The sequence below is a fragment of the Lactuca saligna genome, chromosome 4 (assembly GCF_052625555.1).
Source record: "Lactuca saligna cultivar CGN05327 chromosome 4, ASM5262555v1, whole genome shotgun sequence".
In the NCBI taxonomy this organism is placed as follows: domain Eukaryota; kingdom Viridiplantae; phylum Streptophyta; class Magnoliopsida; order Asterales; family Asteraceae; genus Lactuca; species Lactuca saligna.
Window position 1 is genome coordinate 269518134 of NC_136420.1, and position 20290 is coordinate 269538423.

A 20290-nucleotide genomic window follows, 5' to 3' on the forward strand; every position below is an offset into this window, starting at 1 on the left:
GGAACTTAGTACCATGATTTTACGACCATAAACTCATAGGGAAATGGTCATGGGCTATAAACTCCATAAGGAGTGGTTCACGGGCCATAAACTCCAATGTCATGCCCTATAACCCTTAGATGCAACCCTTTGGTACCTATAGCACTTGAATCAAAGTGTTTCCATGTCCTAGGGTGTCTTAACTTGATTAATCAGTTCTTAATTGACTAATTAGATACATATATATGTTTATTATATGTTAACTAGGACCATTATGTGTGTTCAAGTCCTCACTTGACACCTAGCACCTTGTCCGACACTTCCGTACAAACCACTCACTACAGGTGAGTTCATACCCATTAATTAACCTTTGAAATGCTTTTAAATGTTTTTAAATACTTTATGGGGGGACACAAGTTGAACCATGTTAGTTAGTAGATCAATCACATGTGATTAATAACTAGCATACAAATGGATTTTTCATACTTTAAACTGTTTTACCAAACAAATGACTTCAAACTATTTATCAAACTATTTTACGTGTCAAACTCTTTATCAAATTCACTTTTGTATACTAAACCTTTCTTTTACAGTTTTCAAACTTATATATTGTTAAAACCGTGTCTACTACATATATAGTTATATAAATAAGGTTTGAAGGACTTAGGAGAGATAACCCACTTTACTTCATGTACTTGTTTGGTTGTGGACTTAAAGTACCCGGTTGTTTGTTCGAGTGTCGTTGAATCCTTACTTATATATTATGTATATATGTACAGATATAAAGACTTTTATCTCAGTTCAGTACATTTAGTCATACAAACAATTCTACCAATAAACTATAATATGTATAGTTTAGGTTATACTACTTACTACTTCTAGTCCAATGAAGCCTACAAGAGTCAGTTCATTCATGAGTCATTACTTATTACTATAAGAACATATACAACTATACTAGGATGAGAACATATACAACTATACTAGGATGAGAACATATACAACTATACTAGGATGAGAACATATACAATGATACTATGATGAGAACATATACAACGATACTATGATGAGAAACAATACATGACATATACAAGTATACTTTAACATAAATGTGATCCACTGTATCGGAGCATGCCTTCATTGTCATGGCCTGAGTTGTAACAAGAATCTCCTGGAGGGAGAGTGTGAGTTTGCGTATAGATCTATACTGGATTGACTATCCTACACCTTGCTGCTAGCTACAGCGGGGCCTGCAGGTCTTCGGGTGCCAAACATCATACCTTTTGACGACTTACATTGTCGTGTTTTCCAGCCGATAGTATGGTACAATTAATCACATAATATTGTAACACCCAGAATCAGAAAGACCAAGGAAGGAAAGGAAAACCCTAAGTTAAAGGGGTCAACTCGTCGAGTCCATGGGTGAACTCGACGAGTTGGAGTGGGACCCGTGTTGGGGTTTAAGTGACAACTCGGCGAGTCGGAGGGACCGACTCAGCGAGTCAGGTCTTGGTTGGAAAACCCTAATTTCTAGGCTTAATGCCCTATTTAAGCATCATTTCAGGCCTTCACCCCAGCCTCCATCACTCCCTCTACCTTCACTCGAAACCCTAAGCGGCCATTGAGTGTCATTGAGCTTCTCTTGCCATTTTTGAGTAATTTAAAGCTATAAGGAAGAAGGAAGACTTTGGGTGATTCAAAAAGTAGCAGTGGACTCTGTGTTGGTGTGTCATTTCAGATCCTAGAAAGGTATGAAGCTCATACCTTGGTTGTTATTCACTTAGATCCTCTTTCCTAGTTAGATTTTGTCATTTTGGGCAATTTCCAAGGCCAATTCGTGTATTGTGCCTTTGTGAGCAAGGAGAACTTCGGATCTAGGGTTGTCTTGGCCTAGAAACCCATAAAGCAGCAGTCCTTGGTGTGTTGGTGAAGCATGCTTGTCACAAAACTAAGCCCTAGAATGTTTTAAGCCTTTAGCATCTTGGTTTCACGTAAAGTTTGCAACTTTACGTGAAAGATGGGCCTTAGAAGAGTGGATCTACAGTTTGGAGCCCCTGTATGGCTCGAAAAGCCACTGTATGGATTAAGAGATGAAGCTACTCGGCGAGTTGGATGAAGATAGGCAGGAACTCGGCGAGTCTGTTGAAGATTGTCCAAGACTCGGCGAGTCGGGTCGCAGAACCCCCCCCCCCCCCCCCCCCAACATCTTCTGGTTAAGACGCAGATCGGTGAGTTGAGTGGTAACTCAGTGAGTTGGACAGGAAGGGACTCAGAGATCATTGAACTCGATGACTCTTGGGGTGACTCGGCGAGTTGAGTCGTGTTATGGGAGTTTCTGAGTTACGGACTCGGCTAGTCTATGGGTTGACTCGGCGAGTCGATTCAACTGGAAGGTTGACCAGGACTTCGACTTTGAACATAGTTGACTTGGTTTGACTTCTAGATTTCAGTTTGGAACTAAGCGTTTTATTGGTATTAGTAGCTCGAAGAGCTAGGGGAGCAGCGGTTCAGAAAGTGGTCAGGCAACAGCCAGAGGATTATCAACAAAGTTCAGCAGTGCGAGGTGAGTCTCCTCACTGTTTGTATGGGTCTAGGGCACCAATGTCGACCTATCTAGTTTATGTATGCTAGGAAGACCCGTGGGTTAGCCCTAGGCATTATGCATGAAAGACCGGGAGGCGGCTCTTGGCACACAGTATGTAATTATGTATGTTAGGAAGACTCGGGGGTTAGCCCTAGGCATTATGCATGAAAGACCAGGAGGCGGCTCCTGGCACACAGTATGTTATTATGTATGATAGGAAGACCCAGGGATTAGCCCTAGGCAATATGTGTGAAAGACCAGGAGGTGGCTCCTGGCGCACTGTATGCCATTGTGTATGAAAGACCAGGAGGTGGCTCCTGGCACACTATATGCGGAGTAGCCTAGTAGAGTAGTATGTATAGTTGTCTTTGTGATACTTGCATGAAAGACCAGGGGGTGGCCCTTGGCACCTATCTGTAAGACCCATGGAATAGCCCCAGGCTAGACCAGGAAGACCACGTGCGGCCCGTGGCATAACCACCATACTATGTTTGGCACATAGCACCTTAGCAATACTATGTTTGGCACATAGTACTTTACTTGATTATGGTATGTTGATTATGTATGGCTCTTGGCTAAGTATGGCATGCTTGGATCAATTAGTTGTATGGTATGTGGTATCTGGGGAACTCACTAAGCTTCGTGCTTACGGTTTTCAGTTTCGGTTTCAAGTATCCGGTTTTCAGAATAGGAGCTCGGGAGGGTTGCAGTGCACACACCATGACAAGTTAACCTGGGATGTTTTACTCTGATAATTAAACAAGCGATTTTGGAAACGAAACTATGATTTGTCATATAAACCCTTTTTGTATGTTTGAATAACTTTACGCTATGATTTAGTAATGTTTTTAAAAGATTTTTTTTGCCTTGAAATTTGGGACGTTACAAATACCTTGATATAAATCCGGTTTAAGGTAGTTAGTACAATATTACAAAACTACAGTACTACATTAATTTACCCTTTATATTTATTTGGTGATTACTTCACTTAAACATTAATGTACAAACTATATTTTGATAATGATAGTTACACTTGGGAAAATTACACACTTTTACAAGAAACAAACATACAAAATAGTTGTGCCTTAGTAGAAGGCTACTTTTAGTAGAAAATATAGGATTTTCTAGGAGTTACAAACTTTTATGTAACATCCAGATTCCCAGGTATATTATTTTATTCATTTATTTTGGAGTTTGTGGAGGAACTCAGCGAGTTGGTGCTTAGACTCGCCAAGTAGGGTCGCAGATTCTCATCCGGGTTCATGAGTGGAATCGACGAGTCCATGAGTGGACTCGGAGAGTCCATGCTGTTTAATGAAACCCTAATTTCCTGGGTTTGGGACCTATTTAAAGGCCCTTAGGGCCGTCAATTGCGGCTACCAAACCCCAGAGAGAAACCCTAAAATAGCTAGAGCGATTGTGAGAGGAAAGGAGCCATTTATTGATCTTTGTGGTTGATTCTTGCAAGAAGGAGGTGTTTCCAGCTTAGAGGAGACCATAAAGGTGGTGCATCTGTGGATTTCGAGCAAAAGACTTCATCTTTGAGGTACTATATCGCCCCTTTATCTGTCTTGTTGAAGGAATCCATAGATGTAGAGTTTTCATGTCCTTTAATGGAAGAAATTGTGAGAATATGGCCCTTATTCACTTGAGACTTCGGATTTGGACCCATAGTGGTCTAAAGAGCTTATCTCAGCTTGCTTTAGGTTGAGCTATGGAGGTGTTGAGCTTAGGATGTTATTTTTGGGGCTAAATCACCAAGTGCAACCTCTTAGGCGTCCTATGAGTGTCAAGATTCGAGCTTTACGTGTTTATCAGGCTTGGGAAGGTCAGATTTATGGATCAATGGAACAGATCTGACCTCAGGAGGTCAATTAATTTTGTGCATGGCATGAACTCGCCGAGTCCAAGGGCAGACTCGGCGAGTAGGGTTAGGGTTTTCCGTAAATCACTCAGTGAGTAGACTTGCCGAGTTGGGAGAATAACTCAATAAGTCAGAGAGGGATTAGAGGACTGGAGTTTAAGGCGGAACTCGCCGAGTTGATCTTGAGACTCAGCGAGTTAAGTCAGGGTGGCCCCGCGATTCATGCCAGGTGTGACTTGTCGAGCAAGGGGAGGGACTCAACGTGCCAAGTGAGACTAGAGAGTTAGTGGACATGTGTAGACTCGCTGAGTCGCCCAAGTGCACTCGACGAGTCGGGTCAAAGTTTGACCGTTGGCTTTTTTTGACTTTTAGGGTTTGGTCAACAATGGGGCCTTTGGGCCAAAAGAGGGGTAAAATGGTCTTTTACCCTCCTGAGGGGTGCCAAGATAGGGTTGAGTCTAGCCCCGAGAGTTATATTTATGAGGGTATTTACTTTATGTGATTAGGCGGAGGCTAGATCGTACTTCTACCGAGTCAGAGATTTACCGAGACATCTGAGGTGAGTCTTCTCACTATACTTTACCTTGAGTGGTAATTAGAGTTATGTGACAGAGTTATTGTCTGCTAATTATGTGTTGTGTTGCACTGCATTATTTCTATGTGATTTATGTCATGTGTATATCAGAGTATATCAGAGTTAGAACCGGAAGGTTCACAGAGCTAGGACTAGAGGGTCCACAGAGTTAGGGCCCACAGGGTTATTGTTGGATTAGTGTCTAAGTCCATAACTATTTTGGTATGTACTTGACCCGATGGTGCATGGTCCTTTTGGGTTGCCTTCACCAAAGCAACTTGATTGGAGAAATAAATAGAAAGAGAGGTTATTATGATTTATTAATATGTTATAAGAATAATATATTAAAGGAGAAATCATATTTGTTTAATTAATATTGGTCAATAATTAATTAGGGATTAATTTTGTGATCAAATGTAATTAATTAAATTAGAGGGGCTGAATTGTAATTACGTGATAGTTGCAAAATAGGGCAATGGTTATCCTTGTTAAAGGATGGACGAATTCAAGGATAAGGATATCCTTGAAATCGTTCAAGGCCAAGAGATAAGGGTTTTTCTAAGACTTATCTTATGGGTTGCTTTGTGGATAAGCAACTAGATAAGGATAATGACTGAAACCTTATCTCTACACCTATATAAAGACCCCAAGGCTTATGAATTCGCGTATCCCTTCCCAAGAAGTCCTAAGGATGAATTCTAACATCTCTCCTCTCTCTTTATACCTTCTCCATTTGCTCTTGGTGTTTGTAAGTCATTAGAGGAGTGACACTTGTGACTCTAAGCATTCCAAAGTCAATACAAGGAGATTTGGGATTGTTATTGCTACATAACAATCAAGGTAACATTATAAACTTACTCTTATGTTAATATGATTACTTGTATGCTAGAATTAGGGTTTATAGTCTTGGATTCAAAGCATGTACAATAGAGAAACCTAGATCCAAGCATTAGGGTTTGTATGAGCACATAGGATGTCTTATGAACAAAACCCATCAGTTATAGCCTCGAGTGGCTAGTATGTGTTATGTATGGTATTTTAGGGAACTCACTAAGCTTTATGCTTACAGTGTTATGTGTTATGTGTTTCAGGTACCACTGATGATCGCGGGAAGGCGCCGATATGATTCGTACACACACATGGGATTTTATGTATTTTGATCTTGGGAAATGTTTTTGTGAAAAGAAGATATGATACAATGAGATTCTGTTAATAAATGTGTTTGGAAAATGTGTTTTAAAATGCAAAAAATTGTCTTAAATTTTATGGTGTTACATTTTACAAACATTCACATAATTTTACTACAAATGTTTACAAACTCGTACTTCAAACACCGTTTCAAACATTTTGATACAAACATAGACACTAAATACTTATGAACTCACCAACTTTAATACTGATAAACTCTTTCAAAATAACTTGTATTCTTAGGTCATCAGTAGACAGGTACCAATGCCAGCTTTTGAGAAGATGGAGCACATACAAGACTCATATTATATTTTGATTTATGTTTTGGTGTCTTATATACTACAGAACACACTTGTATTAAAATTATATATTTAATGCAATGGATGATGTTGTTTACTTGTTTGCTATTATACTGTGTTGTGATACTATACATGACGTCCTCCGCCCCAAAACGTTTCCGTCATTCTCGGTTTTGGGGTGTGACAACTTCCCATTACCAACACCAACAAACTCCTTAAAAAAATATCAACCAAGATGATAATCAAATTACCCACCAATTCGCACAAATCACTTACTTAATGTACAACAAAACATCTTATTTATCCGACTTCAATAATAAATACTTTTTTTACACCAAACCAACTCCTTATATAAACAAAAAGAATCAATCGGGCCCATGCCCACAATCACTTCGTTAAAATATCAGGTAATGTAGTTGAATGAGCCCCAATGATTTTCCCTCCAAGATCCAAGGAACTTTCACACCGGGGTAACGAACCCACATTCCCATAACATTAACTTTCAAAGGATAAATCATAATATGCATTTCCATATCCCAAAACTCATCACTTACATATATTCTCCGATTATCTTCGATCGATTCATTAACCCTTTTTACACTCTCCAAACTCCTCGGCTCCTCATAACACCCCTCACGTAACCCAAGTTACTTCACCCACAATGACATTCTATACCCGTAAACCTAAAACATCCAACAAAAATTATTCCAACTAAACGATTATATTTTCATTTTTTTTAAATGAAAGTATGTTGCTATTTTTTTGTACCTGTCCGTATGGATGATTTTTTTTGTTTCCCAAATATGAACCCATGACGATTTATGTGTCTTTTAAACCGGCTAAAGATCTTTGATTGATGTTTTTGAGCCTTGTTATTACATATTTGTCATGCACTATCATTCCTTTTACGTGCACGTAACTCATTAACCTAAAAAACCAAAAAACTATAAACCCATGGTCTTAAAACCGAAAACTCGTAAACCTAAACCAAAAAACCGACCTATGCAGAAACCAAACTCATACGGGTTTAAAAAATGAAAACCTGAGTTTCTATGGTTTAGGTTCGATTTTAGGCAAAATTTGACCCATGCTTATCCTTAATTATCACCATGTTGAGGTACACAGTGTGTCTGAATACCGTTAGCCTAACCAATACATATAGATATGAATATGTGATTTACACAACATCAATAACTTAATAGTAATAAATTAACATACCTCGTAATTCAATTCATCGATGGCAAATACTTTGGCTAATTCATTTCAATTCTTAAAACATATTGTTTTCTAAATTTGGTACGGTGAAAATGAAATTGAGGGGCTTATTTATAAAATAAAAAAAATACATATGATATGGTGTAGGTTAAGTAGATTAATTATTTGTCATTGAATTGTGTGTCGGATAAAGTTTATGAATTATATGTTATTGAATTGTATATCGGATAATATTTTTGAATTATATGTTGTTGAATTCTATGTCGGATAAAATTTTGAATTATATCATTGAATTGTATGTCCAATGAAATTTATATACATATCATTACTATGCATTCAAATATTATATTTATAGTCCTCTTGTTTATAGTTTATTTTTTATTTCTTTTCATTTTCTTTTTAAATCATTATTTATATATTGCTTTGGACTAAACTAGATTATTGTTAGACTTTTTATTCTTATTCAACCAAGGAACAAAGTAAAACAACATTCTTTTCTAAAAAGTGATTTCATTTTGAACCTAAAAGAAACTTTTAATGAAAAAAAATTATTAACTTATCATGATGAAAAATTAAGTTTTTTAAAAAGTGTTTGAATTATTTATCTTTTACAATTTAAAAAAGTTATAAATTATTTTGAAAAATCTCTTTTTTCTTTAATTTAAAAAAAATGTTATTTTAAAAATGTTTTTCATAACTTCAAACATTTTTTTTATGATTTACTGAATTTTTTAAAAAAAAAAATCAATTAATATTTTTAGATAAATCTCAAACGCCACCATACAAGCAACATATTATGATTTTTTCGTTTGCATAAAATGTTGGTTTTTATGGGATTTTCTGAAGTAATTTGCCCATAACAGACAGCCTTCTAATGTGTCACTACTTGGCATTTCTTTCCCTCCAAATTGATTTTCAATTTCTTCGTTTCACATTCATTTTTTGCACAGCAGGCTCGATCAAATTTGGGTTTTTATTTTTGCAACCAAAACTTCGGATAATTTACAAAACAAATAGAAATCGTCTTTTACTTTGATTGTTTCAAAAAAGAAATTCCACGATTTAATGGCGAGGACAATACAGAAGTTAAGAAAGGTGCCAAACTCTTATTCATGGAATAATTCCACTTATGAACTGTTCGGCAATGGAGTTCTTAGAGTCTTAACAAGATCAACTTTTGCAGCCATCAGATACTTCGCATCATGCACATCAAAAGAAGATTCATACGAGTTGAACAGAATGTTAACACAATGTGAAGGTAGTATAAGATCTATTAACAAAATGCATGCTAAGATCATCATTGGAGGCTATGAGCAAAATGTTTTTGTTGGGTCTAAACTTATTGCCATCTATTCTGGGTTGGGTCAATTGTACATGAAAGATGCAAGGAAGGTGTTCGATCATTTGTCTGAAAGAGATGTTTTCTTGTGGAATATGATGATCCAAACATACGCAAATTCAGATATGTCTCCTGAAGCATTGGACGTGTATAAAAAGATGTGTGAACAAGATATGCTTCTTGATAAGTATACATTTACGTTCGTTCTAAAGGCGTCTGGCATCACAAAAGATGAAAAAACAGGCTGCGTCATCCATGGACATGTAATAAAATGTGGATTTTACTTTAATTTGTTCGTTGGGAATGCTCTGGTATCGTTTTATGCGAAGTGTGAAATGATCGAGCCATGTATGAAGGTGTTCGATGAAATGCCACAAAGGGATCTCGTTACTTGGAATACTGCCATTTCCAGTTGTGCTAACAATGATCGAATTGCAAAAGCTCTTGATCTTTTTCGTACATTACTACATGAACAATCTCTTAGCTTACCAGATCACGCCACTCTCGTTAGCATCCTTCCCGCTTGTGCTCAAGCAGCAGAAATCCAATTAGGGTTCTGGATCCATTGTTACACCATTAAGACAGGTTTAAACAAAGATGCTATGGTTGGAAGTGGTATGATCGCTATGTACGCAAACAGTGGCCATTTAGACTATGCGCGCCAAGTGTTTGATGAAATGCCCGAAAGAAACATCATGGTATGGAACGCCATGATGAGGGGTTACGGAATGCATGGAAACGCGGAAGAAACACTCAATCTTTTCTCAAACTTCTTGAAAGACGGTTTTACCCCCGACGGGATTGTGTTTCTATGCTTGTTATCAACATGTAGCCACGCAGGATTAATCGCAAAAGGGCGTGAAATTTTCAAACAAATGGAAGATTACAATGTGGAAAGAGGTCAAGAACATTACGCGTGTATGGTTGATTTGTTTGGGAGAGCGGGCTTGGTTATGGAGGCGGTTGAGTTGATTAAATCCATGCCAATGGGGCCCGGGAAGAGTGTGTATGGTGCCCTTCTTGGTGCTTGTAGGATGCATAATTATACTGAACTTGGTGAAGTTGTGGCGGAGAAGTTGTTTTTGTTGGATCCGATGAGTGGCGGCCGGTATGTGACTCTGGCGAAGTTGTATGGCGGTGTTGGGCGGTTGAAGGAGGCTGCCGCTGTGAGGAAGATGATGGTGAAGAGTAATATCAAGAAACCGTTTGGGTATAGTTCGGTGAAGGTGGATAGTGTTGTTCATACTTTTGGGGCGGAAGATGAAAATCATGTAAGAAGAATTGAGATTTTTGATATACTTGCGTGTTTGGATAAAGTAATGACGGAAGAAAATTAAAGCTTTAGAGTCTATCATGGCCTTATACTGCTTTTGGTGTTTATTTAGACTGTGAGACTGATGTCAATGAAACAAAAATTGTATTTTTTATCCTAGAAAGACATGCCTTGATATACTTTGAGCAAGATTTTGAGGGATTGGATGAGTTAAGGACTACAAAGGTGCATCACCTAATATAAAAATACTCCAAAATATAGTTGATCCGGGTTCGAATCTCAAACAGTTTCTTTGTGCATTTTATATTTGTTATCACCTATACTTATGTGGTGTATCATTGTCCATATGTCGTCCACATTAGAAAATATATATGTATTCTTGGTTCTTCAAAAAAAAAGTATTGTTTATACGATTTGTGTCTAGTGAAAGGTTTATACATTTGTACCATTCCGATGAACTCATTTTATGATTTTGTTTATGAAAGTATTAATGTAAATTCACACATTTTATGGAAAATTGCATAAAAAACATTAAGTTCACATAAAATTTTGATTTTGATATTATGTTTTTTTTTTTTTCAAATAAATCATTAAGTAATCATTGGGTTTGTTTCACATGTTTTATACTTCTCATTTACTGAATAGACAAAAAACTAATATGGTTTCCACATATGATCATAGTTGGTAAATATTTTGGGTAAATTGAATCTTTACGTATTTTTGTACTCATTTTCCTTTATCTTTTCTTAGATTTGTACTCACTTTCCCTTATTTTTTTTTATTTTTCTTCTTTCAGATCATCACAATTTTATGCGATTACTTTCCAAGATCGTTCAACTGGTTCATCTTCCCGGATGGTAAGCAATGCAAGGAAAGTTGTCCACACTAATGTTTTCTAAATGAGCTTTCATTACCATGCTTACACCACTCTAGGTGATAAACCAAATGAGCAACCTTAAAAAGTCATTGCATAAAATGGTAATGTTTTAAAGGAAAGAAAGAAAAAAATAAGAAATATCAAGTAAAAATCTATATAAAGGTTCAATTTAACCCCCAATATTAGCAATCATATCCGAAAATCACATTAATTTTTTATTTAGTCAGCAAGTGAAAAACATAAAACACCTAAAACAAATTAGTTGATTTGTTAAATTTGCAACAAAGTTATAACTTAATGACTTAATTGAGAGAAAAAAATAAAAACACTTCAATAAAAATCAAAATTTTATATAAACTTTAGTGATTTTTAATGCGATTCACCCTCCTTTTTACGAAGTTTAATGTAAACTCATTGTGTTTAAGAAGTATTCTGATTTTGGATCTGATCCCATTAATTCGTGATCACCAATGGACGAAAACAAAAACAAATTACATACAAAAAATCTCCCAAATCAAATGAATATCAACCAAGTCACCTACCAATTCACACAAACCACTTGCTTAATGTACAACAAAACATCTCATCTATCCAACTTCAACAACCAAAACAAAACCATATGTCAATACACACCTTTTCCCTTTACACCAATACCAAATCCTTATATAAACAAAAAAGAATCAATCATACCCCCGGGGCCCACAATCACGTAGTCAAAATATCAGGAAGCGTAGCCGAATGAGCTCCAATAATTTTCCCTCCAAGATCCGGGAAACTTTCACACTCAGGCAACGACCCCACATTCCCATCCACATCAACCTTCAAAGGATACATCATTAGATGCCCTTGCAATTCCGAAAACTCATCACTCACATATCTTCTCCAATTATCTTCCGCCACCTCATTCACCCTCTTCACACTCTCCAAACTCCCCGGCTCCTCATAACACCCCTCAAGCACCCCAAGTTGTTCCGCCCACAACGACATTCTATACCCGTAAACCTAAACAGATAGTTGCTGACTGAGTCAGATCTAACTACACAACCCTAAATCAAACACAGACACAGATTGTCTGAATCTGACCGAGTCGGACCCAACCTCTTATACGTTCAATTTGTTAATTATTATTTTTATTATTGAAAATGAAAAATGAAAGTATGTTGCTATTTTTTTGTATACCTGTCCGTGTGGATGACGTTTTTTAGCCGCCCAAGTGTGGTGGGGTTGATACGAACCCATGGCGATTTCTGTGTCTTTTGATCCGGCTAAGGATCTTTGGTTGATGTTTGCGGACCCCATTATGACATATTCGTCATCCACTATCATTCCTTTTGCGTGCACGTATATCATGAAGCGCTTGAATGTTTGTGAATTCGAGACCTATTAAACCAAAAACAAATTACTAAGATTGGAATGGAATGTGTGATTACATTCCATCGTTAGGTTTGTTACTCACCTTCTCGTCTGGGGAAGATTGAGGCATTCCCGGAGGTAATTCTTCACGTTTTCCAAGGCAATAGAAATTTAGATAGTCTTGAGGGTGTGCATCAAGTTGCATAGCTTTGATTTCACGCGCTACGATAGTGTACATTGTTTGCATCGACTGACTCTGTAATATTTAATGATGAGGATGAGGAGGGTATTTACATCTTTTGTACAGAAAAAAGAAGAAATCAAGAGCGAGAGCGAGTCCATGTCACACTTTTTTCGGTGGAACAAAAGTAATTATTTTAACATTGGGAGGGTAAAAAGGTAATATTACCTGCCAATAGAGAATTTCTTGGACAGTGGCGGATGATGGAACACCTTCAGGCCACATTGGTATGACAACATAAACTGCAAACCTCTCTCTTGCTCTAATCTTGCTTGCAATTTTTAAGGCCAATTCCATTGGAATCAGATTATCAGCTCCTTTTGATATGTAATGTACAACAAACAGTTTATAAATATAAGACCTAAAAGAATTAAGAATTGGAATTTATCTTATTCTTATCAGAAACCATGTAAGACGAATATGTTAAGATCAAGTATTTGTGTATATACTATACCTGCATCTTTGTATGCAGGCCATGCGTATGATGATCCAATGAAATACTGGTTTTCAATATAAATGAAATGCTGAGCTGAGCGAATGGCTTGGATATATGCTGTCTGAATACTTTTGTCAATCACTAGACTTTTTGCACTAATAAGATTCTGCACCAATGAAAAATATGCATTTGTTTCTTGCATTTTACTACAAATATGGTCTAGAACAAGAAGATGAACAGATTTCAATTACTAACCTGTGACTCACAAACATCAACAGTTTTGGGAAATCCTTTCAAAGATCCAGAATCAATAGACCGAAAAATCTGTGAAGAGGTAAAACTCATGAGAATTGATTATTCTTTTAGATGAGGAGGGCATTCACGTCTTTTGTACAAATAAGAAATCGAGATCAAGTCCATGTCTTACCTTTTTGGGACTAAAAATTGCATTTTTTTTGTCCCATTGACATGAGTGATGAGTTTCAATCCACTACATGCCAAACACATTACAAACTCTTATGCCCTTTTGTGTCTAACAAAAGGGGCTTAAAGAGTCACACAAGAAAAGAAGTTGGAGAGAGAGAGAGAGAGAGAGAGAGAGAGAGTTTGTAACCTGCACATGCCAGTTATCTGGATGATCTTCCTTGGAAACATGCAACAATGGTTCATCTTCAGGAACAATAGTGTGATCTCCATTTTCAGGAACAGGATATTTAGGACTAATAATCCATGAAATCCGCTCGATCTTTATCAATGCATCATCTTGCCACTGAGCCATTTTCTTGGCAATAAATGCAAATTCTCTCCACTTAGTAGCCTTTCTCCATCTCTGCTCAAAGTTCAAAAGCACATCATATGCAGCAGGACCATCAATCTTGCAGTGTAAATCATGCCATGGTTGTCTTGGAGCCTTGATTCCTGCCTAATATAAGAAATGACACCATTAGAAAAGAATTAGGGCACATTTTGGAATAATAATATCAGAACCCCACTCACTGGATATGTTGGCTGATGAACATCATCCTTGAAAACAGTGTCTAGATCATGAAATAACCTATGCTGAGGTGTATCATAACGCCCATCACAGAGATCAAGACCACCTATAAATGCAGTAATTTTTCTGTTGTTACCAGATGCTTGTGTATCTACAAGTACACATTTCTGATGATGTGTAAATGCAGTTCCAACAACCTGAAATGTAAATGGTATAAGAAAGATTCATTGCAATAAAGTGAGTAAACTGAATGAAAACCAGAGGAGGGAAATGGGAATCAAAGAAGAGAAGTGTGTTTGCCTGTTGCTTAAAAAAACTAAGTTTGCTGCTTCCATAACGAGGTGATAGAACACACATGACAGATGAATGCTTGAAGAACTTCCTGGTTTCTTCATCATGAGTCCCCATCACTCCAGTCTGTGGAAAAGATTTATAAATGAAATCAAAACAAAGAAATTTAAGCAATCAGCTGAGTTAAAAAGATTTGAAGTTCTCACCGTTTTAATGAAGAGCTTATTGTGGGAAGTTTTATCATCCCAAACTAACAACAGTACACGAACCCCTTCTTCAGATTTATACTTGAGCAAGTCACCGAGTGTCAAATCGCCTCCTCTTGGTAGTGGCTTGGTGGGCTCTCTGATCAGTTTAATTTTATGGAAAACAGACCAACCGACGATGTATATCATGTGGTGAGCCTCTGTTACAGCATAACAGATGTCTTCCCAACACGAATTTTGCTGATAAACCTTACCCCCGTCTAATTGAATCAGAGGCATCTTACAATCCGGTGTAACGTGAGCATCCTGGTATAATGTCACCTGAGAACCTTTCCTTACCGGAAAATAAGTGTTTCTGACGCCTTTATGTGCCGGATCTCCGGCAATTCCGTGCTGGTAAAGCGGATTTTTCTCACACGGAAAAAATGTCATTTCCAGTTTGAGTTCCGAGTCTTTCTTACTTGAATTCTCCACCTTGAACCAACCGGAAATAGTCTCGCCGGTGGCGATCTTCTCCGCCGAAATCTTAACACTTCCCAGCACATCAGCACCAAACACGTCATCGTCTTTCACATGAAACTCCAGGTTTGCAAGGGGGTGGGCTAACGGAATAATAAATCGTTCGTCCCATTTAGGGTTTTTCGAGTTCTTCAACACACGCGTACGCGCCACCGTTGCTTGAGGCACCGAAACCTTGACGTAAGGGTCACTAGTAATTATCTTCCGGTGACTAGAACGCAGCTTCGTGTCAGTGGTTGCGGCGGAGGAATTGTTGTTCCGGCAGGCCTCAAAGGTAACGCAACGGCGGATGTGGCCGGTGAAGACATCCATGTTAGGTAAGTTTCGTGCTTCTATAATGTTGAGTTGCAGGTCACCGTGTAAGTAAACAATCCTGTCCGAAGCATCATCCGCCATTTTTCCAATTCAAACTGACAAATCAACAACGCAAAACCGCTTCTTTTCAATTGATCCAACAGCGGAAGATCAAACACACACACACACACACACAAGGTATACCCGTGTGTATGTGAAATGGAGATTTCCGTAGGTGTAGTGGGAAGGGTTTGATTGATATAATTGATCTGTCGGTAGTTGAAGAAAGAACTGGCGGATGACGGTTTTCACGATGTAGGCCTGTAAACAGCGAAGCATGTCTACAATTGTTTCTCTTGATATTTGTTTTCAGTGTTTGAAAATTTAGTTAAATGCCAAAGCAGACCCTTAATATTTAGGTTATTGTCAAGTTGAGCTCCTTATGAAACTGTCATCATGAATAGTCCACAAAAAGTAAAAACATTACTCCACTTTTACATCTTCTTCATCTTTTGATGAAAGAAAAATACAAAAGTAGATAAAACGTTGTTATAAAATGCCCACATTTTTTAAAATGCTCAAATAGGCATATCTTTTGTAGAATTGTAGAAGCTATTGTAAATTGGGCCCACTACAAAGTTGTTTATGTCATATGGATTATGTTTCACAACTTCAACAATTAAATTGTATCTCATTTAGGCTTTATATCATTTTTTTTTTCTTTTCTTTTTACTATCATTTTTTCCAGTCCATTATCCAAAATACCTATCTTTTTAAACACTTATAATTTTGATTAAAAATTAATAATAAATAAATTTTAGTAAAATCACAAAATGAATATTTCATTAAAAATTTACAACTACTTTTTAAACACTTCTAATTTCGATTTAAAAAATAAACAATAAATTATAAAATAAATAAATAAAAGTAAAATCACAAAATGAATATTTTCATTAAAATTTACAACTACAAACGAGAATTAAAATTCTTAATACGAGTTTTTAAAATCCTAAATAAGATTATAAAATAAATAAATAAAAGTAAAATTACAAAATGAATATTTCTTTAAAAAAAATACAATTACAAACAAAAATTAAAATTTTAAATGTGAGTTTTTAAAATCCTAAATACGATAATTAAAATTTAAAACAGTAACATCCCAAAAATAATAACATAAAAATTTTCATTCTTAGATTAATAAATCGACAATACATTTCATTTCCATAGAACCAAGGTAATTTAGATTTAGCAAAACATCATTAAATCAGAATAAATCACAGAGTGCGGAATCATGTGGTGTGTGCTATGCAATCATCCCGAGCTCTTCCATTTAAAAACCGATGTAACAAAAACATAAACTGAAAATCGTAAGCACAGAGTTTAATGAGTTCTCCAAGATACCTCATACTACACATACATATATTACATATTGGGCCCCACCTTCCATGGAGCCTCGCCCGGTATCGAGTCTCACTCGGTCTTGGGCCCCGCTTGGATTACAGATCTGCCCATCACCAGGCCCCGCCTGACATTGGCCCCGCCTGATACACACATAATCATATAACTATATAATCATATAAACATATAACCTTACTAGCACATGCAATAATCACAGACTATAGCATACCATACAGTCATCGAGCCCCGTGCGACATCGGGCCTCGCCCGATAAGCATAAAAACATATATTAATGACTAGCCTACAATTTACTCATCAGGCCCCGCCTGGCATCGAGCATTGCCCGGTAAGCATACCATCACACATTACATGCAAGAGTCACACGTGCATCTAGCATCCAAACATATAAACCATGAGTCGGTATTGGTGCCTTCGACCCGCTAAACCCAATGAGGAAACTCACCTCACACTGCCAAATTACACAGACGATCCATGGTTGCTGGCTGACAGATCCTCGAACTGTCAACATCAAAACTACACCAAATCAACATTTGGGTCCCAATCCATATCCATAAATCCATACTTGGGGTAAAAAGACCATTTTCCCCCTACTTTAGCTTGGTCCAAGACTAAGGCTCAACTCACAATCTAAAAGGCCTAAAAGTCAAATAATCAACCAAGGCCCAATTATGGCCAAATTTTCCAAATTGGGACCAAACCCCTTACATGCGCCTTACCCTAAGGTCCAACCATTCTTCCTAGTACATAACACTTGTACTCAGATGGCCCATTAATAATTCAAACACCCAAGCCCAAAAGAAAGCCTAAACTTGAAGCCCAAATACAAAGTCTCCTCTAACTGAGTATGCCCCGTGTACTCAATGGGTATGCTAAGCGTATGCAGACAAAACTAAGTACGCCCTGCGTACTGACCCAGCTCATGATCAACCTAGAAAATGTCTTAATCCCTTAAGCCAAGACGTCCAATGCTCAGATATGGACCCAAAACACGCCTTAATCCATAAAGTTGATAACTTTGAGCGTTTGCATGGCTCAATGGGTCCTAAATCTAAGTTATTACTTTCCAACTTCATTAAAAAGGCTAACCCACATGCATGAGATGATATCAACAATCAAAAGCACATTTTTATGCATTTGGGACACCTAAAACATCCAGATCTAGTGTCCACACTCTTGGGGCAAGCTCAAACTCATAATTGATGGGGTTGAGCTAAAAGAACATCTTATGTGCTCATGCAAACCTAATGCTTGGATCTAGGTTTCTCTATTGTACATGCAATTCATCCAAGACTTTCAAACCCTAGATCTAGCATATGAAATTCAAAGTTAACATAATGAACAGATCTAGATGATTACCTTGTTATTGATTAAAGATCTTGAATCCTTGAGAACTTTAGCACCTCAAATGTTATGCCTCTAATGAATCACAAACACCAAGAACAATTGGAGGAAACAATAAAGAGAGAGGAGAGAGGTGAAATTCAGCTCTAGGACTTCTAGGGTTCAAGTGGCCGAATTTTTCATGCCCAAGGGTCCTTTATATAGGTGTGGGAATTAGGGTTTCGGTCATTATCATTATCCGGTTACTTAGCCACCAAGCGGCCCATAAGATAATTTTAGAATCCTTATCATGGACGAATTCTTAAGGCTTTATCCCTAGAATTCGTCCACTCTATCTATTAGGGTTTCCTTGCCTAACTTTGCAATTATCATATAATTACAGTTCAATCCCCTTAGTTCAATTAACTTCCTGTTGACCACAAAATTAATTCTTGACCAATGTTAACTAAACAAATATGATTTCCCTTTTAATATATTAGTCTTATAATATATTAATAAACGATAATCACCTCTTTCTTTATTATTCCTCCAGTCAAGTTGCTTTGGTGAAGGCAACCCAAAAGGACCATGCACAACCGGGCCAAGTACATACCAAATATAGTTATGGACTTAAACACTAATCCAAAAGTCTCCCACTTGAATAATTCTAATAACTATAAATGTAACTTCTGGATCCGATTAGCAATCGCAATTCTCAAAACTCTTGATCTTATCAATAACTTGTCCTTAAGATAAGGGATCATATAATCCCCTGTTCTAGATATCATGCGGACAATTACATGGAACATAGTCATATTTATTGTCCAACAGTTTGTTTCTCGATCTCAGATTCGTTTGACATAGAACTTAATCGAACACATCAATTCAGTCCTGACCGGGCCCAACACATAATTCAAACTAAATCATCGAGGGGCCCTGATATCGCTTTTATCCTCTTAGAATAAAAGGAACATATAAACTTCGACTTATATGCATTTACCATTCACTAATCAAATCATATGCAACAATGCATTTTATAACATCAAGTTACTGATGTGTTTACGTATTATCAATGCACAGCCAATTAGCAAACAATAAACCACATATCTAGGTTTTTAGACCATATGATATTATCGTCTTGCGATCACTCGTGATAAATTCCATGAAGTGATTCCAGCTAGCGTGGTTTTATTCCAATGCTCAAATCAAGTTCATATGCACTCATGAACGTTGTAGCAAACTTTTGCTATGTCTAACACACTTTAGACAGTCTACACACCAATGCATGACAATCTTCATTCATACCTACTTCCAACATATGAACGACTGTGGACCGTTTGAATAATCTTATTATTTAGGAAGTCAAAATATGCAAAATGAAACAATAAGTAAACAATTAACATAAGACAATAGCTTTACTCATAAATAATACCCATTTATTTAATCATTGAATATTAATTACAATTTATCTATTACACGTTTCTAAGCTATCTAATCTAAACTAATATCGTCCTTCAACCCGATGCTCCTAGCATGCTGCAAGTGCTTGACCCTACTCAGTCCCTTCGTAAGCGGATCTGTTGGGTTATCCTCCGACGATACCCTTTTCACTATGAGGAGTACTTCTTCCACCCGATGTCGAATAAAGGATATTTTATGTTGATATGTCGAGATCTTCCACGATTCATCGGTTCCTTGGTCAAGGAAACCACTCCTTCTTTATCACAGAAAATTTTCATAGGCTCCTGTATGGCCGGTACACTCCAAGGTATCCAATGAATTTCTTCAACCATATTTCCTCCTTTGACGCTTCGCTCGCTGCAATATACTATGATTCGCACGTTGAATCAGCTACGGTCTCTTACTTGGAACTTTTCCAAGTCACTGCTCCTCCATTTAGGGTAAAGACCTGATGGGTTTTGAGCATTCTAACACTTCCTAAGTGTACATGCAACCCTAATAACCTTGGATCTATGTTTGTCTAATTGTCATGCAAAGTTGAATTCCAAGGTTATATTCCTACCTAGC

The 20290-nt window shown here is 37.1% G+C and overlaps 2 protein-coding genes across 2 annotated transcripts; one reads left to right on the forward strand and one right to left on the reverse strand.

The window, feature by feature from the left end:
- The first annotated feature begins 8535 nt into the window (after positions 1-8535).
- On the forward strand, positions 8536-10810 carry LOC145043600 (putative pentatricopeptide repeat-containing protein At3g49142). Its single transcript, XM_078992304.1, has one exon. It carries the CDS (start codon positions 8766-8768, stop codon positions 10374-10376), a length of 1611 nt encoding a protein of 536 aa, XP_078848430.1. The 5' UTR covers positions 8536-8765; the 3' UTR covers positions 10377-10810.
- An 852-nt stretch (positions 10811-11662) lies between these two features.
- LOC145043601 (phospholipase D delta-like) lies at positions 11663-15872 on the reverse strand. The gene is made up of 10 exons (XM_078992305.1): positions 14711-15872; positions 14514-14630; positions 14216-14410; positions 13833-14141; positions 13475-13543; positions 13238-13385; positions 12952-13100; positions 12646-12798; positions 12369-12569; positions 11663-12191 (listed from the first exon to the last, which is right to left on the reverse strand). Exons 1-10 carry the CDS (start codon positions 15623-15625, stop codon positions 11895-11897), a joined length of 2553 nt encoding a protein of 850 aa, XP_078848431.1. The 5' UTR covers positions 15626-15872; the 3' UTR covers positions 11663-11894.
- Between the last annotated feature and the right edge of the window lie 4418 nt (positions 15873-20290).

Excerpts from the sequence above, each read along its gene's own strand:
- LOC145043600 (XM_078992304.1), top strand. The coding sequence starts at position 8,766 with ATGGCGAGGACAATACAGAAGTTAAGAAAGGTGCCAAACTCTTATTCA.
- LOC145043601 (XM_078992305.1), bottom strand. The coding sequence starts at position 15,625 with ATGGCGGATGATGCTTCGGACAGGATTGTTTACTTACACGGTGACCTG. Across the intron at positions 14,411-14,513 it reads TTAGTTTTTTTAAGCAACAG|GTTGTTGGAACTGCATTTAC; the intron begins GCAAACACACTT and ends TTTACATTTCAG. Across the intron at positions 13,386-13,474 it reads TTGATGTTTGTGAGTCACAG|AATCTTATTAGTGCAAAAAG; the intron begins GTTAGTAATTGA and ends TCATTGGTGCAG.